Source organism: Dunckerocampus dactyliophorus, chromosome 7 (genome assembly GCF_027744805.1).
Source record: "Dunckerocampus dactyliophorus isolate RoL2022-P2 chromosome 7, RoL_Ddac_1.1, whole genome shotgun sequence".
Lineage (NCBI taxonomy): Eukaryota > Metazoa > Chordata > Actinopteri > Syngnathiformes > Syngnathidae > Dunckerocampus > Dunckerocampus dactyliophorus.
In genome coordinates this window covers 18,104,805-18,129,257 of record NC_072825.1, presented here as the reverse complement: position 1 = coordinate 18,129,257, position 24,453 = coordinate 18,104,805, and the positions used below count along the sequence as shown (strand labels likewise).

At 39.7% G+C, this 24,453-nt stretch overlaps 1 protein-coding gene across 1 annotated transcript; it reads right to left on the bottom strand.

Moving 5' to 3' along the window:
* Window positions 1–3,023: 3,023 nt before the first annotated feature.
* On the bottom strand, window positions 3,024–7,473 carry irx2a (iroquois homeobox 2a). The gene is made up of 3 exons (XM_054781785.1): window positions 6,981–7,473; window positions 5,663–6,068; window positions 3,024–4,958 (listed from the first exon to the last, which is right to left on the bottom strand). The coding sequence occupies exons 1-3, from the start codon at window positions 7,218–7,220 to the stop codon at window positions 4,102–4,104; spliced, it is 1,503 nt and encodes a 500-aa protein (XP_054637760.1). The 5' UTR covers window positions 7,221–7,473; the 3' UTR covers window positions 3,024–4,101.
* Window positions 7,474–24,453: the final 16,980 nt, after the last annotated feature.

Sequence of the window (24,453 nt, the reverse complement as noted above, 5' to 3'; positions counted from 1 at the left end):
CCACCTCAGCTTTCATCTCAACCTTTGGGAGTGATGCTGTCCATCCAGTTTTTTCTTTGATTTATGGCCCAAAGGTTCAGTTGACGACTCGAAAGTGTTTACTCACCACAGGCAGTAAACATAACTGTCAATTAGTGGTGGAAGTCAGGCCTCCTAATTGCCTTGTTTAGACTGCTGTAATATTAGTGTATAGGAGTGTGTGTGTGTGTGTGTGTGTGTGTGTGTGTGTCGGAGTGCATGCATATATCTGCATGTGCGCGTGTGTCGAAAACATGCACCGCTACCACCCCTTGATCACCTTCGTCGTGAACATTTCAGCTGACACTTTTATGAGAGGACAGGACCTCAAACTCATTTTTAAAGTCCCTTGTCCACTTTGATGTGCACTATTAAACACACCTGTACCTGATTTGTCTGCCACTCGTTTTCCGAGGCTCTCAGTCACCTCTGTATATTAGCGATTCTTATGAGGAAGTTTCAACATCAGCCCTCTGTAAAGTGATATGTATATGTGACATATGAAGAAATGAGTATCCAGAAACGATACAATGGCAACCATGGTGGAGCGTTGAAAAGGGAGATAATGGATGTGCAGAGTGGAGTTAGTCCCCCAAGTTTAAAAGCAACCAAAAATGCAAAAAAAAATGACTCGCATTAAGCTATAAAACACTACGGCCTCATTGAACCGTATAGAATATAAGTTTTCACTCCCGAGAAACGATCTGAAAAAGATGTCTTATATTCGAGGTCAAGAGATTCATTCATGCAAACCAACAGGCGACTTCTCCCCAAGCGAATCGGAGCTTTTCTTATGATCAATCACCCACATTAATGCCATGATGCAGCTGTGACACAGAGAGACGCTCAAAAAATGTGTTTTAAAGGTTGGGCAAGGTAGCAAACAACAGAGGAGTTATAATGCCAATTTTAAAGATACAGTCACGGTTATACAACTGTAGACCATCAAGGACATATACATATTTTTTTAATGTAAGTTACAAGTTATCTTTTCCAAAAAGGTATTGAAAAAGAGGGCTCGTCTTTTTCGAGTCATTCGGGTAATAATAATTAAAAATAGAAAATTGTTGGTTTCCTAGATATTCTTACATAGGTTTCCTTACTCTTCACATTTTTAAAGCTCAGTGTACCTACTGATCTCGTCATGAAATTTCAACAAAATTAGTAAATACTGTACTGTATTGTCACTCTAATAAAAATTGTTGTTGAAGTAGTACACAGGTGAGCGTCAGAGATTAATGTCTTAAGCATTTTAGAGGAGAAAGGGTTGATGGGAGGATAAAAGGATACAAAGAGCTCATAAATTATCTCCATATATGAGCTGCTTATTTGATCAGCGATAAGGGAAATGAGTCCACTTGCTCTTCAGTCTACACTCGCATGAAGCTATGAGCCCCCCGATAGCATCAATTTAGCTCTCAATGACAACGAGGCCTTACTATGGATGAACATACCCTCTGTGGTAAGCTATACGATAGGATTATAACAGTGTTTGATATGCAATGGAAGGATTTAAGAATATTTTCATACATTTTCCCTTTCTCTATAGGCGGCTGTTGTACTTTTGCACCTTTGCAGTAAATATTGTCTCTTTTGCCCTGCGGGAATTGTTGTGGACTCGCTCAAGGTCAAGGTTGGTTCTTCTGCTAATAGTTTGAGGTTTTTGAACAGAACAGAGGAGCCTCTCAGCAATTGTGACTAATTGTGGCATAAATTCACAACAGACTTCACAGCTTGAGCTCTGTCATGTGCAATGGACGCCTTGCTCCCATTTCACCTGCAACTACTCCCAATCAAACACGGAGCCAGGGTGGAAGTCTCTTTTCATGTGTTCAAAGGCGACCGGTGGCTAGACATTTTTTACAGTAACAATAACTCTTTTTATTGAGAACAAATGTTGACATTTGGAGGCAACAGCAGTGGATAGGAGAAAGAGAGACAGTGAGAGAGAGAAAAGGAGAGACCCCCTGTTTGCTCTAGAAAGTGCCTCTGGTGTTATTTGACAACGGTATAGAGTCCCTGATGGAGCTCACCTGAGAATAAAGCATGCATTTGAATAAAGCAACACATAATGAAAGCATTTGGGCTGAAGAAGAGGCTGGCCACAGGCTATACCATCCATTCTTCTTCCATCAAAGTGAATACAAAAATGATCAGGAAAACCAGTACAACCTGATCTCCTTTCCTAACTGAACGCTTTTTAAAATATTGTTTTGGATCACACCCATCATCATTTAAAAAGATTAACCCAAATATGTTTTACTGTGGATGGGGAGGGAGAACATAAACTAGAATAAAGGAAAAAATAAGGTGAAAAGGTCTCTTGAGGTTTAAGCAACAATCAAAGCTCAATTGAAAATAAAAGATTAACTTAATCCTTGGCCTTTGTAGAGAGCAGTGATCTTTCCTGTACCACAGCCCCGATTAGTAACAATACGTAATAATATTTTTCCTCGGCCAAAGTGTTTAATTAGCTGTGGCCTACAGCAGGCCATTCTAAGAAGCCATGATGAGAAGCAGAGGAAAGCCTGTCCTATTAGAGCCCATCACACAGCCCATTGGAGCTGGCAGATGCTGAGATAGACTTTTATGGATTGCTCAGTGCCATGCAGCTGTAATGAAGCAGGCAGGGCGGACCCACCCTGCATGAACCGGGCTAAAAAAGCTCCAGGGACAGGTCCCGCTGGGAGCCCATAATGCCTGATGCGTCCCACTGTGCCTGTATTAATCACACTTTAAAATAAATGTGCAATGTACAAGAGGAGAGTGGGAAATGGGAAGAATAAATGGAATGGAATAAGCATGTCGTTTATCCCAATCTAGCTTGGGAATGTGGGATTCCTGACCAGAATGAGTCCCAAAAGAGTGATAGATAGATAGATAGATAGATAGATAGATAGATAGATAGATAGATAGATAGATAGATAGATAGATAGATAGATAGATAGATAGATAGATAGATAGATAGATAGATAGATAGATAGATAAATGAAGGACTCCTCAAGATGTAACAGCTGGGAAAACAGTTTAATATTTTCTCCTTTGAATAGCTGATATCATATCAAGCCTATACAGTATACCCATACCAGCGCTTGTTTTCATTTCTATTTACATTCAAAGATATAAATTAGCAGGAGTAATAGCAAGATTGTGTCGCTTTTCCCAAATTCAAATAAAAACCATTAATATATATATTTATATATTTACAAAAACAGACATCAGATGCCATTTTTTCTTTTTTCTGTTTTTGCAATACAACTTGCATAAATTATAGGCATAATTCCGCCGTCATTTAAAAAAATAAATATCAAAATGTAGGCTATTCAACTTTGAAGTCCTCGCAGGTTCTCTTCAGGCTCATTCACTGCATTAATGTCCCGTTCTAAAAACACAAAACAAAACAAAACAAAACTAATAAGAAAAAATAAAAGAAGACAGCCACATTTTGTTTTCACACATAAATGTATACTGAAATGACATACTGTGACAAATAAGCAAACCTATAGGAACCTGAGAAATAATGTGTAAATAATGTGTAAATCACATATGTCGGGAGAACAAACCATTATATTTTGCATACATTTTTTTTAAAGTGTCACAAAGTTAGAATAATCGTTCAAACGTGTGTGCAGCTGAGTGGGGCAAGGGAATCAGTTTCATCCCAGCTGTATGGTGGCACTGGATCCCTTCGAATGGAAAGGTGATGGGGTTAAAACACTTAAGGTGGTGTCCACTCGTTGCTTTTATACTCAAAGCAAGTGTGACACCTACCTGCAGATGAGGGAAATAAAAATCCACTCGAACCAATCAACTACCAGAAATGACAAAACACTGAGTGCATATTAAAATCCCCAAAGCATACAAAGTCAATCCACGAGTACATCCTCACTGATACAGTAGGTGTATGCATGTGCATGTATGCATTGTTGGCTTACCCTGGATAATTACAATGAACCTAAAGTGAGAGATGCAAAATTTCCAAGTTTCTCAACTACCGCAAGTGTGTGCACAACAGCACTTGCACATTGTACGCGGCAATTAGAACCCATGATCAGCCCAAAAAGTGACACAGCACCCTCTGATCTACGTGCCCTTCTTTGCTTCTAAATGTACTGGTCTGAAATGCTGCTGCTCCCCAGCACCAGTCTGGTTTGCGTTCATTTTCATCAGAGGGGAGTCGGCCCTGTGTTGTTGTTTGGGCTGCGTGCCGACCTCCGGAGCATGATGAGGGACGAGACCCTCGTTGGCTGCCGCGGCAGCAGCGGCGGCGGCGGCGGCTGCTGCTGCAGCCAGGCTCACCCCGGAGGAGTTGGAGTAGCGCAATATGCTTTGGCCCTGCAGGGGGCTGAAGTTGCCATAGTTTGTGTAATTGCTATAAAAAGGGGACGTGTAATAAATAGGCCTTCCGATGAGGGAGGGGGTCGGGTAGAGGGAGGGCGAGGTGGCAGACGGAGAGGCTGCAGAGGACGTCGGGGGGGTTAGGAGGCCCCCGCTGGAGGAAGAAGAGGAGGGGCAGTTGGGTTGGCCCAGTTGCTGCTTTGGGTCTGAGGTAGCAATCTCCGCCAGTGACCACAGTTTGGGTTTCGGGTTCTGAGACACCCCAGTAGACGGCCTACTATCAAGGCAAGACTTGTTGGTATTAATGCTGCTGCTAATGCCGAGGCTCCGAGCTAAATCCTCGCGTTGAAGCTGTTGGAGATGATGAAGGTGATGGTGCTGGTGGGCGAAAACTGGCGCTTCAACCCCCATCAGAGGTGACGACGTTATGGGTTTAGGAGAGAGCTGGAAGCGGGGGGCGTGGTTCTGCTCCTCCACGTCCTCGTCACACTTGTCCCCGGCGTGATCTGAACCCAAATCTCCCCCCCGACAAAGCACCTTCTCCACGTCTGACTCTGCAGAACATGAGTGGTCCGTTAGACTGTCGACGTGCAAACTGATACCTGACAAAAAAGACCAGAATTTTGATTAAAAACACAAAAAGGAACACGTGAAAAGTAACATTATAAAACACAAACACATCAAATAGTAATTGGAGGAAGTCAAAAATATCCACCCGCTCCACAACGGGAAATTTACTGCTATTGTTATGGTAGCTATCAAATAACTTTTTAAAATATGCATAATTTGGATATATTTTAGTGTGTTATGCGTCATTATGTTCGTTTATATTGATATTAGTTTAATATATGTTACTAGTACATTTTACCAATGCATTTCATCAATACAATAAATTGTCATTTAAGGCAGTCCAATCTTGTTAATTAGTATGCAACATGTTACATTTGCAATGACCTGTCATTAAAACTAATTATTTAAATTCAATTTTAAATTGTGATTCAATAATTAAAATTCTTCATTTTTAAGGGTTTAATATGATTATTAAATGAGGCTATATGAGTCATATAAATCCTTTGAATTGCATACACTAATGTATAGCATCTTATTAATAATGTATGAAATTATCACACACGAAATTTTATCCCCATAATTTCATATACAATGATAATAAAATGATACAATATTAAATGCATTTTGCGTGTGTGTTGTAATCATACAGTTATTGTTATTAGGTGAGTGGCATTAAAGTTTTGTTTTCTGCACACCCCCTCCTGAATAGTTGAATGGATGTCTTATTCCAGCCCACCTTCATCCTCCGCCGAAGCCTCGCTGTTGTCCAGGTTCTTCTCTGATCGCTCCACATCCTTCCTGTCTGCATCCCCATCCTCCTCATCTTCGTCCTCACTCTTATTCCTGGGAGCCCATGTCATCTTGTTCTCCTTCTTCAGCCTCCTCCTGGCGTTGGCAAACCAGGTGGAGACCTGAGTTAGGGTCATTTTGGTGATGATGGCCAGCATGATCTTCTCCCCTTTCGTCGGGTAAGGATTCTTCCTGTGCTCCTGCAGCCAGGCCTTCAGGGTGGCCGTGGCGTCCCTAGTGGCGTTCTTGCGGTAAGCAGGGTCGTTGAGCTGGTACGGATACCCTGGGCTCCCGTATGGATGATAACTCAAGGCCCCGGCCATGCCCGCCGTGTGAGCGTCATATGGAGAGCTCTGGTGGAGAAAACGTTTTAAATGAATTACATCTGGGCTGTACTTTTTATTCTTCATATTTTAAGTAATGTGTGTGATGATGTGATGCCCCAAGGGAATAAAAATAATGTATAAAATCCAATATTATTAAGTGTTACACCCTTATTAATAAATCACATATAATGTTACAAACCGATTTTGTGCAGCCTTTTTATATAATAAATTCGAATGCGTTAATTCACGCTAAAAATGACCAAACGATTAATTATTGATAATGCTGGGACATATTGTGTAAAATTATGACCGTAGAAAAGCACACGCACTAATAACGTGGATAAGTTGGGACATTATGATAAAATAATTAGACGTATATTTCTATTTTCTGTCAATTCCCACTATAATTTTAAATGTATTATTGTTTCTCTTTTTTATTTTGCTGGCAGCCCAAATAGACCACTAACATATCTCCTATTTGCAGCATTATAAATCCTATTAACAAATCACTTATGCACGTCTCCTTAATGTGTGCGCAATGTTTGACTGCATAAATCAACATATCCCATCCCAGTGTGATTTTAACGACTTTAATGGCTGCCGAGCAAGAAAGTACTTTTGTAAGCTTTGTATTAATTTCCTCTGACCCATAAATTCAGAGTAAGGCTTTTAAATTAAGACCCTCGTTGGGTATTCAGTTTTACATAATTAGCTGCGCATTGAGTGTAAAACCATTACAATTCGCGGTCCATACTTTACAAAAAATCAATTTAAAAATGGAGTCTACCACTAGGCCGTATTTGGATAACAATCTGGAACTGATAAGAAAGTTCTTCATACACTTAGAGGGACTTATTGCTCAAAGAAACGCCAACAATAGTGCCCACTTTTCAGCAATCTTGGCGTGGAATTTTATCCTCCAGAATCAAAATATTTTACCATGTATGATGGGAATCCCGTGGCGGGGTCCGTGGAGTATGACAGCGGGCTGGAGAAGCTTGCACCGGCCGAGGCGGAGAAAGCAGCCGATCCAGGATACGGGCTGAAGGCGGAGCCGGAGGACGACCTCGCCAAATCTTCATTCCGAGGGGCGGCTAGAGCAGAGGCCCCATAAGCCGGACACGAATAAAGAGCCAGCGAGCCCGGCGGCTGATAGAGATAACCCTGAGGATAGGACATGGGGGCGAGCGGTGGTAGATCGCCGATCCAAGCAAGGAAGGAGGGGGAAATGCGCACAAGGGAAGGGGGGAAATGCGCGCAGGGCGGTGGGTAACAACAGCCAAAACAATCGACTCAATAATCGGCGATGCAAACAGTCACATCAAACAGTGGAATTAAAAAAAAAAGTCCTCCCTCCAAAACCTCCTTACTGGCAAAACACCGTAAGGATTGTCAAAGAGCCCACATAGAGGCAGGGTGGCGTGCGTCTTGATCCCCTAGCGTCCGGTGTTTTTAGTACGCTGCGCTATGAGAGGCGTTAGGAGTGAAGGAGCCAGTGGAGTTGGACACACACGCACGCACGCACACGTACACACACGCACACACACAGCATTGGGGGAACTGGAGCTGTCACTCCAGCTCATCTGAATATCCCATCCCGCCCCTTTCTGCCTCACAGAAATGGAGCCTCAGAACAAAAAAAAGTGCACATTGCAAGAAGGCTCCAGCATGCATGCAGTCGCGTCTCTATCACGGATTTTTTGCTTAGTTTTGGATCAAATTAGACATTGGCGTGATTCTCTTGTTTATCCAAAACATGTGAGGAGAATTCCAATAACCCCCCTTTCATTATGTTGCCATGTTCGGTATCACCACATTTAACTCATTTAACAAGGCTCACGGGTGAATTTAAACTTCCTTGCAAGGGAGAAAGTGGAGAGGCAATAAAATGAACACTTGAAGCTGGTCAATTCGTCACATCAAGCGTATGCACCTCCTTGAAGTAATGCACACTACGGCCTGTGGGCGGCGTCCCTGGCTCCTTCAGTTGTGCCATATTGCCACGCTCACGTACACTTAATGTTAAAGCTATAATTAGCAATAATGCATCTATTAGTGGTGGCTCTGGATCCAAACTTGTGTGAACACTTGCAGCAAGTAACTGAGTGGTTTTTCTGTCTTTTTTTCTTTCTGTTTCCCTTGTGTGTGTTCCCCTCCACACAAAGCAGACACTGCCCTGTCCTTTATTATTGTGATTAAAGACATTATGACCTCTGTGGGAGACAACAACATACCTTGAAACCTGAGGCTGTGACAGCAGTCAAGGTGGCAACTAACTAATGAAGAGAGTGGCCGAGCAGTCTTCCTCATCAGTATTCATCCATCAGGTGCTTGTCCCCCCCAGTGCATTTTGGTCCGGCAGACTTGTAAACAGCAAAGTTGCTATTTAAATATATGCAGTGCAGTTTGCTTGCTGGCTGTGATGACGAGAAACTCTCAAAACCAATCTTATGTTATGGTGAATAAAATAAATGTGATTCATATAACAATTAAACACAACACATGCAAGAACACATGTCAGAAGTAGAAGCAGAATAGAAGTCACGTCATTTCTACAATCTAATGGACCTACTTGAGCATGGGTGTCCAAAGTGCGACCGGGGGCCATATTCAGCCCATATAACTCTTTTTTTTTTGGCTCCTCAACCTATTATAAAACTCACTTTTTGATGAGATATATTATTAAACATTGCATTTTGCTTTGTCACCTATAACTCAAAGATGTGAATGGGTTTTGTTTTTTTTGCAGATAGCTTGGCGGTAGCAAGGTTTTAACATCGTTAATGCACAGCATGTATCAAAATAGCCCTCCGCATTCTTTCACTTTTCTGTACGCGGCCCTCAGTGGAAAAAAATTTGGACACCCCTGCACAAGAGATAATTAGTGGACACCAAGGTAACTGCTTGTAGGGCTAAAAAGGCACATAATACAACCAAGGTGTAAAAGTACATTTAAAAGCATTAGTTGTGTTTGTTAAATTATAATAATTTACTTATCAATGCCAATGCACTGTGAAGAAAAACTGTGACATTGACACACAATTTTTGGACTGTATAACGTGTGGCAAATGTCTGCATTTTTTTGCATATACTATTACAAAATATAAACTGACCAGTTTCATTCATTTCTTGGATTAACCATGATGAAAATTAAGACACCAGGGCAACAAATGTAACTGTGCACACCACTGGATCCTGTCTGGCAACCAATAACTATGGATTTCGTGATACTGTGCTAAAATATAAATAACACAGTCAGAGCAGATACGATATATATGTATTGTGTGATAATGATAGCAGGCATATTTAAAAATCCAAAATTTGTATTTGTGTTGGAGGTTGATGTTTATGCGATGAGTATTAAGGTACTTGGTATTGCGTCTATATGCAAATCGCATGGACTAAAAAAAAAAACAAGATATGTTTTTTATGTTATAAATGTAATACAGTTCCAGACAGATTAAATCCCATATTATTACATTTGCAATAGATCAGGCCAAGATATGGACATTAAGGAGTACTGTTCTGTCCACACCAGGGGGCACTGTCTCCTCTAGCCACAGACTACAGGCCAACCGTAAGTATACTCAGGATTTAGGAGTGTGTATGTGAGTGCATGAAGATAACTGTGTGAATGTGTGTGTCCATATGCATATTGTCAGTGTGAAAGTGCACCTGTCAGGCTGTTGTGTAGCATGTGTGTGTGTCAGTAGGAGTACATTCCTGGTCTCAGTTTCAGTCAGACTGCAGCTTCTAAGATATTTTGGTCCCAGCCTGATGGGGATATACGAGATGGGAGAGGAGAGATGGACAGATAGACAGAGGGACAGAGAGACAGACAGACAAAGACAGCATAGGGTTCAGTCAGTGACAGTAGCGGGATGAAGGAAAACATAAGAACATCATCTTAGACAGATGGGTGGAAGGATGAGGGTCAGGTAAACATCAACGCGGATGACACCGCAAGTTTTTACTGTAGAGTTAACTTTACTTGCATAAACCTAAGAGCAAAATTACAAGAATGTATTTATTTTCAAAATGATGATTGAATGATTAGAATTTAGAGGCCCATTAGATTCTTGTAATGTAAACAAAAAAAAAAAAATACAAGGAAATAACAAGTGACAATTCCAAAGATGAAGTACACTATATTGAAGGGATAGTTTGGATTTTTTAACATGAAGTTGTATGACATCCTCATCAGCAGTGGACTATATCAACAGTGACTTACCCCCCCATTTGGCCCCACGAGTCCTGTTCTGGTCGGATTTCCGTGACGAGGAACTTAGTTCTGCTTAGTTGCTGAGTCATTTAAGTAAAGAGTTTGGCTTCTCAAAATAAGATGTGTTCAAAAGAGTAACACGTTTTCATCATAAAAATGCCTCCTCAAAAAAAATCAGACCTCACAAATAGCTTGGCGTTATATTTGTCTCCCGCCGTGTCCCTGCGCACTGTTGCCTCTCCATTCACGCGCATCTTCATCCTCGACGGAGCGCCGCGGCCATCTTGTTTACGTGTGCTCCACAGCAGAAGAAGATGCGAGTGAAATCTGAACTATCCCTTTAAATTAACAATGATGCATGTTCTTCCCTGTTCTCCCTGCCTTTGCTCACCTGTGATAATCTTATTCGTTCAAAACCCAAACAATGCTTCATAAATAAGGGATATACAGTGGTGTGAAAAAGTCGAAAACATGGAACAGTGGTGAACCTTCCCAGGAGTGGCCGGCCTACCAAAATTACACCAAGAGCGCAGCGACGACTAATCCAAGAGGTCACAAAAGACCCCACAACGACATCCACTGAACTGCAGACTCACTTGCCTCAGTTAAGGTCAGTGTTCATGACTCCACCATAACAAAGACACCGGGAAAAATCAGCCTGCATGGCAGAGTTCCAAGATGAAAACCACTGCTGAACAAAAAGAACATTAAGTAACATTAAGTCTCAGTTTTACCAGAAAACATATTGATGATCCCCAAGACCTTTGGGAAAATACTTTGTGGTCTGACGAGACAAAAGTTGAACTTTTGACACCACAGTTCAGAAAAACAACATCATAACAGCAGTAAACTTGTGGCAGTAGTGTGATGGTCTGGGGCTATCTTCCAAAAAATCCTGAAGGAGAATGTCCGGCCATCTGTTTGTGACCTCAATCTGAAACAAACTTGGGTTCTGCAGCAGGACAATGATCCAAAACACACCAACAAGTCCACCTCAAAGACAAAATGAAGACTTTGAAATGGCCTAGTCCGAGTCCTGATCTGAATCCTTTTGAGATGCTGTGGCATGACCTTAAAAAGGCGGTTCATGCTCGAAAATCCTCCAATGCAGCTGAATTACAACAATTCTGCAAAGATGACTGGGCCAAAATTCCTCCACAGAGCTGTTTGAGACTCACTGCAAGTTATCGCATATGTCTTATATTTTAGAGTCCTCAAAGTAGCCACCCTTTGCCTTTTTGATCGCGCTGCAAACCCTTGGTGTTCTCTGAATGACCTTCATGAGGTAGTCACCTGAAACAGTTTTCATGTCACAACTGTGCCTTGACAAGGTTACTTAGTGGAGTTTGTTGCCTTATTAATGGGGTTGAGTTGTGTTGGGTGTGTCCAAACATTTGGCCTGTACTGTATATATATATATATATATATATATATATATATATATATATATATATATATATATATATATATGTATACACTAGGTCCCCAACTAACAAACACAACTGACCGTTTGCAAGTCGATTTGTTCTTAAGTCGAAAAAAAATTAATATTCCCAATTATATACAGTAGGTACTACATGTACGTATATACATATACAGTATGTGTATGTATGTAAATATGAGTTTGGATGCAGTAGTAATATTAAATGAGGATAATTAATGAAAAAAACAATAATAAAAGTAATATAATAATACGTAATGATAAATGTTATTTACCTTTGAAGAGGAGTGGTCAAGCATACGTAGTTGGTAGTGGTGGAGGAGGAGGAGGAGGAGTTATTGAAAAAAGGACAAATCGTCGCTGTCGTTAGACTCTTCTAAAAGAGGTAGTGTTCTGTGGGTGGTGTAGAATTAAGCAGGCCTATTAACTCTTCATAAACTTTAATCACACGCTCTGTCCGGGTTGCATCGTACAGCTACAATTTAGCTTTCCATGTCTCCTTTACACTCTCTCCCCACCGTCTTCCTCAACCTGTTGGTCCCATTAGCAGTGACACAGTGCCCTCTACTGGTCAAGCATGTAGCAGTATAAATATGGAGTTACTACAAGGCAAAACACATGAAAATATAGACCAGTCAGCTTGCGTTCGTATCTCCGAATGTTCGCAAGTCGGATGTTCATAAGTTGGGGACCTAGTGTATATATACACACACACACAGCCATTGAAGAAATTATTAGACCACCCTTGTTTCTTCAGTCTATTGATCCGTTTTAATGCCTCTTACAACTAAAGGTACATTTGTTTGGACAAATATAATGATAACAAATATAGCTCAGATTTAAGATCTGATATCTAGAAACTTCAATTGTTTTCTTTATAATAACCAAAATCACTTAAGTTCTTACATGAAAAGCTAGAGCATTATAATGCCAAACAAAATAACTCTTATGAGCTATTTGTTTTTTTTTTTTTCTCTTCTCTGAATTATTTTGAACTGAAGCTGGCTGGGTGAATTGACCTGTTGCTTATAAAAAATATGTAATGCTATTTGTATCATAAACAAGTTGTAGTATTGATTTTCATGTATTATTCAGTTAATTTTTTTATTTAACAGACCTCTGATTCATTTCATTAAAACGGATATGGTCGATTTGTGTGACGCATGTATTGGCAATACGGCGTCAGGGTATAATTTGTAAATGTAGACCAGGTGAATACTTGCGTAGTCGTGTAGCTGTATCGAGCTGCTCTCAAATCAATTCAAGAACATAACAGCATGATTAAGGCCTGAGCCTGTCATTTTGTTCACATTAACGATTCCTCCCCTGCCATTGCCACTTATTATAATGGTAGAGTGTCTTCAGTTTGTCTTGTCTACTCTGCTTGAATAATGTTTCCACCACATGAAACCATTACTCTGATAAATTTATAGAAAACCAAAAAACTAAAAAAGAAAAATGTATTAGTATACCAAACTTTCAATCCAGTGCATGTAGGTGTTTTAATCAAGTGTATATGTGGGGATGAAGAGTGAAAGACTAAAACTGGATTGTAATCTTACAATGTGGAAACTAATAAAATACTTTTTTTTTAATCAGCTCCATGTGATGAAAACAACCCCAAAAAACTCTTGAGATCAGTAGAAACCCCAAAACAATTCACACAAAGTGTTTGTGTAGCAGAGTCACATCTGATGCATTTGATACTTGTGCAATTGATCCCTTCCTCCCCTTTGGGTTTTGTGGGGGAGGGGTCAATAAGAGAGGGAGACTGAGGACAGACCGTCATTTCTCTTCCCGCCTGGCATCTGCCCACTGCTGCCAACCTTCTTTCTAATCAGCAGCCGTCCATGTGCTTGGCAGCAGAGGGGGTTTCAAATCAGCCCCTCGCCCCGAGTTAAAAAACCCTAAGCTGTATCACTTTGTAAACGGGTACCTTTAGGGCAACTGAAACAGGGGGGCGCCTCTGATGTGCTGAAGTGGAGAACATTGGTTGCCACGTTGCCTCGAAGATGTAACGCTGCTAGCTGTGTTGTTGCTGTTGTTCTTGTTTATCTAGCTTTGAAAAAAATATCACAATGCAGTTCTGTATGAAGTTTCGATTTATTTAACATGCTCCTTACTAACATGTGTGTTGGAGAAACAGTTCTCAGGGAACACTGCAAATGTAAACCAATGCACTTGAAGTGTAATTCCAGACAAAAAAAAAAAAAGCAGACTAACAACTCCACTTGCAGCGAAATACAAGCTGTTTGCGCTGTAGTGACTTATGTCTCATTTGGTTTGAAAAGGATAAAGTTGTCACCTCCAGGGGCGTTTTCATGTGAAATAAATTGGTGGGCGCCAGTAATTTAAGTAAGTTACACAGCAGGGAAACTACAGTTCTCTCTCTTCCTGACTAGAGTCATTTTCATTTTAAAATGTTTCTCCCAACTACAATGTACACTAAATCTAATCATTTGGAAATCACGTGCAAAATACCCAAAAAAACCCGAAAGAAAATAAGAATTCACTTGTTGCCAGTCAGAAACCCTAGGGGACAATCATTTGTGCACCAAAACCTAAATCAATGTTTTACTCCCTCATGTTACTTTTGCAAATGTACATTTTAAACTGCTCTGTATTAAGTATAAAACATATACTGTGAAGAAGGATAAATTGTACCCTCTTTTGGGGCAGTCTCCGTACGAAATGGAAACAGTTTCACACAAAACAGTTAATTCATTTATATACAGTGGAACCTAGGTTAGCATCATGAATCAGTTCCAGAAGGTCTGAAGAAACCCAAAACATCCAAAAACTGAGGCAATTTTTCCCATAGGAAAATATGTAAACACAATTAATATGTTCCAGATACCCGAAGATGTTTGCAAAAATGCAGTTCATCGACATTAATTATAGTCCTAAATGCAAAAAAGAGAAACTGCACCCTCTTTTGGAGCACAGCTCCTAATGCAGTCACCTCAAGTCTCCGTACAACTTGGAAACAATTTTACGCAACGCAGGTTAATGAAGCAACATTTTTGACATGTGGGACAGAAAGAAAACTATTGTTCGTCACTCATTGTTCAAATAAAAGGAGTTTCAAAGAGACGATCATTGGCTTCAGAAGTAACTAGCTCAAAGAATGGACTACATAGATGAGGTGCGAGAAGAAAAGAAAATTGATGGAATTAGGTGCAGCATGGTTTTCAGACAGACACACACCCATGAGGGCTGATAGATGAACCAAACGAGTCGCCAAAAATCAAAGGAGGTAAATAAAGGGTGACACAAAGGCGTACCAATTTGAAATGGACTAACCCTCTCCGGTGGCTCTGCAGCCAAGGGTCGGCCTTCTAGGGTTGCCTAGAAAGAGTCTGCTGACAGACAGTGTCACTGAGCTTTGTAATCATTGTGCTGGACCTGATAGGGTTACCGCTGGCTAATCCAGGCTGACCTTGCTTTGGTGCTCTGAATGAGGATGGCTTTGTACAGTTGGGACAAGCTAACGGTATAACGGTGATGCTGACATATAAGGTCTGCGTGGGACTTGCCACCACAGCTCTTTTGTTGTTATATCACGTTGCAAGTCTCAGCCCCAAACACACACTCACTAATGTTTTTTCTTAAGCTTTGGCTGGAAGAAAGGTGTCATTTAAATTGTAACTGGGGAGAAGATAGGATGTATCTCAAGGTTCAAGAGGTCAGCTTGTGCTCGGGTGGTATCCCAATGACTTCAAAACAAATCCTGTCATGATGAAATTTCATTTTGTTGCCAGGTAATGGCCAATGGATGTGAGGGTGCATGTGTGTTTGCAGTCGGTTTAATAGAAACGCCATTGCACATCAGCAGCATGCCCCTACAAGACTGTCCTGAAGACATAGACAGGATTTTTTCTCCACAAAGGAAACACCGTGTCTCTCTTGAAGAACCATTTGTCAACACAAGGGAAATAATGATTTTGTTGTATCATTCAGACTCAACAAGGCAAAAAAGAAAAAAGAATCCACCTAAATTGTTAAGTAACTTATATACAGTAAAACCTCGGTTTTCCAATACCCCAGTTTCCTTATAATTTCGGCTTTCATTGGACATTTTTGCAAAAATTTTGCATCAGTTTTTGTACACTGTCTCAGTTTTCGTACAATATTGCACCTTGCACTGTATCGGCCCGAACAAAGCGCACTGACTCACTGTTCATGTATTTGTTAGAGTGCGACTGCTAAATAACCCGCCATTGGGGCCAAAGAAAGTTGCAAGTGCCAGCAAGTTGATAAAGAAAGCGCGAAAAACTATTGAATTTGAGCTCACCAGGATGCATCAGAAGTCCCCATCAACAAAAATTTCCATCCATTTGTCATTTATGACTTCACATTGTTTTCTGCATTTAAAACAATTAATTACTCTCTATAAAATGTATTTTATGTTAATATTTTTGGTGTCTCGAACTGATGAATTGGTTTTATATGATTTCCTATGGGAGAAATTGCCTCGGTTGTTGACCTTTTGTAATGAACTCTTTCAATACCAAAGTGGTATTTATATGTTTTTATAATCCCAAACGCCCGATCCCAAAGATGTATTTATACGTGTTACGTTTTTTTGCATCAGAGGCAAAAAGAGGTGATGACCAATTGCACATTAATGGATGTCACTTTTAGAGCAGTTTTAAGCCAAAAAATGGCCACAAATTGGCAGAAATGCTCAGCATGTGAATTTGAGTGGAAAAAAAACATATATGACAGCAAGGAGGAAGTGGAAGAACATGGAGGAGTGTAGCGTGCAGAAGGTTACGCTTTGTAGGGAAATTTTAACGCATGAGCACGCACACACATTTGTGCGCACACACAGTTCAATTTCAAATGTGAAAATTGTAAATAATTAATGGTGTTATATTTGTAAATACATTTTTATTTTAATGTAAAACAACCTTTTTTGTGTTGTTGTGTTGTTTGTGGTATAGTTGTTTAGATATTTGAGCTGTCACAAAAGCAAAAAATGTGTGTCAAAGTGACAGTTATGCTTGAAGTGTATCTTTTCACAAAAAGCTGGTCTTCTCTCTTTGTTAGTTGGAAACTGATATTTTCCTGAAACGTACCCATGTTCTACTACTGATTACTAAAGAACGAAAAGAGTTAGAAACAAACTTTTTTTTCTGATAAAAGACAGGAGTCTAATCTTTCTTTTGGTAGGTTCCATGTTTATACAGCAATAGAAAACAATATTCTGTGTGCCTTGAAAATCAGTCAAAATTGTCTAAAATGTCTGCTAGTGAATGCGTGGCTTTTGTAAAATGGCTGGGATTTAGTGAGTTAATGACAAAAGGTTCTACTGTATTGTGAATAAGACCAATATATGTACATTATCGGAAAAATATGAAGCAAGAACTTCTACAGAAAGTTTCATATTTATAAAGACAAAAACAATTTTTGTCAGCCATCGCACAAACCATTTGACATCCATAAATACAACACAACACAGACACACACACACACACACACACCTCCAGGCAAAAAGCAGTGTGAAGGTAGAAGAGAGACGGCATCAGTCCTTTTCTTCCTGCCAGGGAGGGCTGTAAACAGGAATGGGATTCCCATCCCCTGGAGCCTGTTACTAATCCACAACAGGCCCACTGCTGGATTACCGGGGACATCAACTGACATGCCAGCAAGTGCACACACAAGCATGTGCACAGACAAGGGCGGAACCACATTCGACTACACCCACTCGCCTATGCACACACGAGCACACATTCGTGGACGCACATCCATGTGCCAACCGTAAGCATGCACATCAATGGTCATGCATAAGGCACAGACGGAAACACACACAAAGAAAAGTGTATGTTCACAAACACTGAGAAATCACACACATAATCAAGGCCTGGAATGCAGCTTGTGGCTTAAATACATTGGCAGGCCAATGTAGAGATTGTCATATTTCTACAGTCAGGAGTTGGCAGTATTGGTTAAATCTGTCCTCTATTGTCTCTGCTGGTCTGCATGCTAGTTGTATAGATGTATAGAATCACGAAGCAGTCCCTCACTGTGCAATTACAGACATCTAACATGCATTATGCGTTACCACAACAAAACATATACATATAAATTGCAATAAATGCACTGCAAATTAAAATTAACGTCTTATATGAATATTGAAACACAATGTTTGAAATCATCAATGGCAGTTTAATTTAAATTACAAACAATGCATGAGTGTAAATAAACATAGCAAGTTATTTACATCACTAATAAAAAAAAAAAATCAAATATTCTTGTCTGTATTCTTTATCGGCTGGCTTATGACTGCATGTGTTTGTATTTGACTTCCTCCCTGTTGTGGTCAGAGGCCAGATCGCAGTCATAAGTGTTAACAAACATATTCAACTATTGTTTACAATTTCATAAATGTATTATCTTAGAGAACAACCTTTGACAACACTATTGTACTGAGGTGTACAAGGTAAGCATCATTTTTACTTAAATATGAATATTGTTTGAGTCCAATAATTTCACCTAATATTCTTTTTAATGGAATGAATTGACACATGCAATTTGCAAGCCAAAAAAAGCTGCAGTATTTGCGGTAAACACCGCTCCACTCTGTAGGCTAAACGTTTGTGTCAGTAAAGAATAATTACACCCTTCAATGTTGTATCTAGCATGTTAATCTTGGTCCACAAACTGCCACTTTATTCTCTTGTTTGTTTAATAGCTCACTGGCAGTTTTATTGTTTCAAAGAGCTCGATAGCAAACCTGTAAATTCCCTGTTCAACATTTGCCCTTGTGGCGTTGCGGTTCACTGGTGCTGAATGTTGAAATAAAGCAAACAGCCATTGATCTGCAATCAAAGATCCAAGACAGAAGGTCATTTACATGTCGAAAATGGAGCCATTAGGAATGGGGCTGTGAGGCATATGTGGCGTTATATTCATTTAGTAAGAGTTTACTGACACAAGTGACTCAGCTAGAATAGTTATCATTTACCTGAAAAGGTAAATGAAAAAAGGCCACAAAAAATATAGGGTGCAGTAATGCTTGATTTTATATTTTATATATGTTAATTGGAAATTGATGTGCATGTGTGCTTGGCCCAAGAAAAGCCGAACTTGACCAGTGGAAGAGACAGCCTTTGTGCACTGTGCCTCAGTAGAAGGAAGAGGAATCAGATGTGAGGCAAATGGCTCTTGAAAATTAGGCACAGCCTCTTATTGGCAGTTAGTCAAGTTCGCAACTGTCCCAGGAGTCCTGAGTGCTTAGGAAATGTGTTGCAGCTTCTGTTAAAATTTGATGATTAAATGGGCAAATACTTCCTAGATTTGTTGACTGAGAGTGGGGCCTGTTTACTTTATTTATTCATAGCGTGAATATGAATAATTTACCGGTCAGCAGTTTTTGTCAGAGGAAATCATTGTTGTGTGTGTGGCAATCTAAAGGGTTGTGATTTTTTTACATTTGGCACTTTCCAACTGTATTGACAGAGGACAGACATATTCTCTCCATCTGCTTAAAAAGCCATCAGTCTCTTTGGATGCTGATATAAATGGTCATTGTGGAAATTTTCAGTTCACTGGTCGTGCAATATTAAAAATAGATTTTACTGCCAATATGTTTCTCTGTTGAAATTATACTGAAATAATTTTATCTGTTGTAGCCCCAGATTATTGTTAGTGTAAATAAGCATTACACAATTTTTTCTTTAAAAAGATTCACTTGAATCTGTCAACCTTTGCTCTGATCAAAATGATCTGATCAACTATGTTTGGACTAAGTATTATTTCTTCTAGTCAATTTCTTGAAATGTTTCAAGAGTTAATATTCTGTTGGATATTAAAGGTGCTGTCTTGCTTTGGTTAGGTACTGCATTGTACACTAACTTTCAAGTGTGCCGCAAGGATTATAAATCTGCCATCTTCCTGTTCAGACACTGCAAGCCATGCCCCACATTACACACACGCACAATCAGTTATTTGTTCAATCAGTTATTTTTAAAACCACCACTGGTAACATAAAGTATGCTAATTCTTATATGACAGCACTAGAGGATAACGGTGGCCGAGTGGTTAGCATGTTGGCCACACAGTCAGGAGATCATGAAGAGCGGGATTCGATTCTACGTTGGGCCTCTTTGTGTGGCGTTTGCATGTTCTCCCCGTGCGTGGGTTTTATCCGGGTACTCCAGTTTCCTCTCACATTCCAAAAACATGCATGTTAGGTTAATTGGTGACTCTAAATTGTCCATAGGTATGAATGTGAGTGTGAATGGTTGGTTGTCTATATGTGCCCTGCCATTGGCTGGCAACCAGTTCAGGGTGTACCCCGCCTCTCGCTCAAAGTCAGCTGGGATAGGCTTCAGCATACCCTCGACCCTAGTGAGGATAAGTGGCATAGAAAATAGATGGATGGATAATTTCGTGAGGGATATTTGAACAGTACTGTATGTGACTGGACAGTGAAAACATTTGCAAATACAGTCGTTCCTTGCCACTTCGCGGTTCGAATTTCAAGGTTTCACTCTAGGTTTTTCCAAATTATATGAATTCATAGATCATGGTTGAATACGAAAAATAAAAATATGCATATTGTAAGAAATTTTATGTATTTTTGCCTAAATTAAGCATTTTCAAGCATAATAATATCTAAATGAAGTAAAATACATATACTGTATATGGCATTCAGAAGAAGCATTCAAATGACTTGAAGCTGGAACAATCGGCTCTCATTGCGGGTTTGAATTATTCCACAATAGGCAAAATAACCCCTAATAAAAAAAAGGCTACTGCCGCTGCAGTAACCCACGCCAAGCTAAAAGTCAACTCTGAGCCCCCAATGTCACTTCCTGTCTGCCCGCCACTCAGCTCTGCCAGGGAACAAATTTACAGTAACACAGATGAGCAGAAGTCTTATATATGTGTTAAATGGCATATTTACTCATAACCTTCTACTATATTTGGTGGAGGGATTACAACACAGGAAGTTAAAGTTATTCCAATTTTCTTTAATAGAAATCAAGAAATACTAATTTTGAAATAGAGGACACCAAAAAAAAAGGATTTTGTCCTTTTCCCCATCACTACAAGTGTCTTCATTTTAAACCCAGTCAAGGTCAATTGAGTTCTCTCTGTTATCGTCATGGATTCTGATGGAAACGTGCAGATAACAGTCAGGAAAAGATGAAAGGAAGCAGGAGATGAAGAGTTGCCCACGCTGAAATCATTACTACAGTTTCCAAACCTTAAACCGTATCCATAACACATCATTGTTAATTAAATCTGTACATAAGAGGTACACAATAAATACACAATGAAATACATTGTTGACCGCTGATTTTTGATAAAATATTAAAGCTGACCAACCACAACAGACAAATGAACACTGCTTTGATTTGTTGTGTTCGTGTTGGATTCTGCTCATAGAAATCGCTTGACATTGACAAAAATTAAAGTGAAAGAAAGTCAGATGCTTCAACTTTCAAAGAACGACTGTTTCCAAAGACTTTAGCAGATTAAATGAGGACGTAGGATGCAAACTCTCTATATTCTTACATGGCTCTGTGGGTTTCATCGCTAGTCAATGAATCTACTACATTCTAACTTCTAACGTTCCATACCTCTCCAACGTCGTACGTTTTAAAGAGTTCTGCCAAAAACATGCTATGCATAAATGCAACATTTTGACATGAAAACAATATTTGGTCACAATTTCAAAGTCGTTTGGGCATGCTGTTGTAATAATAGTCTAGAAAAATAGTCTAAAAAAATAATAATAATAATAATAGTCTAGGTAAACCAAAATATGCAAATTAGGATTACTAAAATAACTGTAATTGAATTAATAGGATAAATACTATAAACACCATTAATACTATAAGTACTGCAGAAGGGATTCTTGGATTAAACAAAAACATGTTATCTTGCTAAACAATGTGTGTATATATGTACCAAAAACAGGATAAATACATAATATAATTCAATATATAACTCAAATGTAGAAACATAAACCACCCAGTATGTTATCACCTCTCTCACTCAGTGCACGCCGTCATCACTAAAAACGACCAACAACACTTTGACGGAGCTCAATCTAACCAGACCTTTTCCCATCAAGGCACGATTACGTGACTTGCCCCGAGTTACAAGCAATAAAAGAAATGTCTTTTTTTATTACAGCTCCCAGTCGAGAACAATGGAACGTTTGCCTCTGAGCCATTTATTCAGCTCTGATGTACGATTAGCACAGGGCAAATCAATACCATGTTAGATGATCTTAACAGAAAGGTATCTGGACTTCCCCTCCGTTCCAGAGCTGAGCGCTGATATTTGTCTGTCAGCAGTGACATGCTATCTCTGGCAGGGAGAACAGGGCCAAAACACAGGTATTGATCCTGTCAACATTAATGGCCCTAATGGCATGGAGGATGAAGCAAACTGCCTGCTACTGGAAATGTAATGCAGTGGATGGAATAGCCCCCCGCACCGGTGGAAGGGACATGATGTTTATCTGGTTTTATTGTGAGTGAACATTGCACAAAGTGAATACGCTAACAAGGATAAACTCAAATGGTCATGACTTGGGGAGAACCTATAATCTGCATTGGCAAACACATAAAATTGCAGTGTTCCGTGCTGCTCTCGCCCTGTTAGACCATCAACAATTAGAAATAAATGTCTGTACTATTTTATTTTGTACAAAGTTGCCCAGTGTTTCTAAAAATACATACTGTCAGAAATGTGTTAATCAGCATCTGCTCTCCTTCACCTTACTACATATTATTTGATGTGATTTGAGCAACTTCATGTTTGTTTTCCGTCTAGGATTTACAGCACAGGCCAAAAGTTTGGACACACCTTCTCATTCAATGTGTTTTCTTTATTTTCATGACTATTTACATTGTAGATTCTCAAAACTATGAATGAACACATGTGGAATTATGTACTTAACAAAAAAGTGTGAAGTAGCTCTAAATATGTTTTATATCTTAGACATATATTTATGTATTTTTTTTTCATGGCGCTACAAACCCTTGGTGTTCCCTCATTGAGCTCCATGAAGTAGTCACCTGAAATGGTTTTCACTTCACAGGTGTGCCTTGTCAGGGTTATTTAGTACTTAGTACTTGGAACCATGGAGTTGTATTGTGTGTGTCCAAACTTTTGGCCTGTCCTGTACAGTATATGCATGAGTCTGAAGTAACACATGATATCTTTTTGATCAGTGGTTCTCAACTGGTTTGGCTGCAGGACTCACCATCTCCCTTAATGACAAGCAACGACCCAAATTGCAGCAAGTTTTCAACTCAAATTTCTCATATACAGTATTTAATGAACACACATTGAATTTCATGCCGCGCAAAATAACACCGTGTGCCAGCACAAAACAAGATTAATGAACAGTGAAAGGACTAAAAGTTTTATCCACAAATTCAAAATTATTTTAACAAAAAGCGTCTGTGTTTTTATTCAGCTCCCACTTTGGATCTCTAACTGCTGGCTTAGCAGACAGAAAACATGTTCTCAATAAAGAGTCTGGTTCAGAGCCTTTACATTGAAGCACTGTAACACTTCACATATATATAAAGAAAGTATGTCAATTGTAATTTCTCTGCAACATTCAACATGAACAAAATGCAATTAAACAAATGTGCTAGCTTGATGCTAATTTATATTGAAAACCCCATGCACACACTAGCAATTAGCATTAACTACACTTCTAGCACCTCCAAATATGGCAAAATAAACAACTAAGATCTACATTCCATTTAAACGGCTGATATATAATAATTAGGGCTGTCCGATGTTGGCTTTTTTGCCGATAACTGATATTGTCCAACTCTCAATTTCCGATTCCGATATCAACTGATACTGATATGTGTAACATATCTCCTGTCATGGAATTGTTCCTTGTTGTTGAGTTAAGTGGAGAATAAACTGATTGGTGCCACCTCAACTCCTGTCTTGTTGTGAATCGCATCCCAACATCGGGTGACAAAAATTGTCGACAGACAACAGTGACAACGAGACCGTTCCGGTGCCGCTACCAGCTAAAGAGTTAGCTAACCTGGGTGCTCTCTGCGCCGGCACACCTATGCCCGTGGTTTCAACATATCCAGCCCAGTTCCGACTGCCAGGAATAACACAGAACCTGACGAAGTATTTCCACGTATAGCTGCTGGATGCCTCAATGACGACAGATACGGGCGCGCACAGGTCTATATACAGCAGTTTTTTTGGGTCTGTTTTCATTATAGTGAAAAACCTGATACCGATATCAACCAATATTACATTTTTATGTTAATATCGGGCCGATGATATCATTCGGCCGATAAAGGACATACTGAGTCAGTCAATCAGAATAAGCATTTAATCACCAACTTTGTTAAATGAAGAAAAATAGATTTTATCTTGGATCAGGAACGTCATTTTGATTTTAAATAGGCTGACAATCAGCTTCGTAGATCTTGTGTTTGTGTAAGCATGTGTGCATGTTTACAGATTGGGAAGTAAGATGAACACTACCTTGGGACTATGCAATTAGTGTGTGTGGTGGTCAGATGCCCCTGGCTAAGTCTCCTTTTTGGATCTTTTCAAGTGAATTTCTCCTTTCCTTGATAAAGGCTTTAGGAATACGCTGGCGGCTATGAAGCCAGTGAAGAGTAAACGGGAACATTTTATGTATTCATTGACATAAATGATCACTGGGCCAAAATATCAATAAAGGCAACGGATGTGAAAAAGTTTGAACTCCTAATACTACGGAGCCAAGGGTG

Bases quoted from the DNA above. Each gene is read 5' to 3' on its own strand.
- irx2a (XM_054781785.1), bottom strand. From the start codon at position 7,220: ATGTCCTATCCTCAGGGTTATCTCTATCAGCCGCCGGGCTCGCTGGCT. The intron at 6,069-6,980 runs GTAAAATATTTT...TTTCTCCACCAG, and splicing joins CGGGATTCCCATCATACATG to AGCTCTCCATATGACGCTCA. The intron at 4,959-5,662 runs GTGGGCTGGAAT...CTTTTTTGTCAG, and splicing joins GGCTTCGGCGGAGGATGAAG to GTATCAGTTTGCACGTCGAC.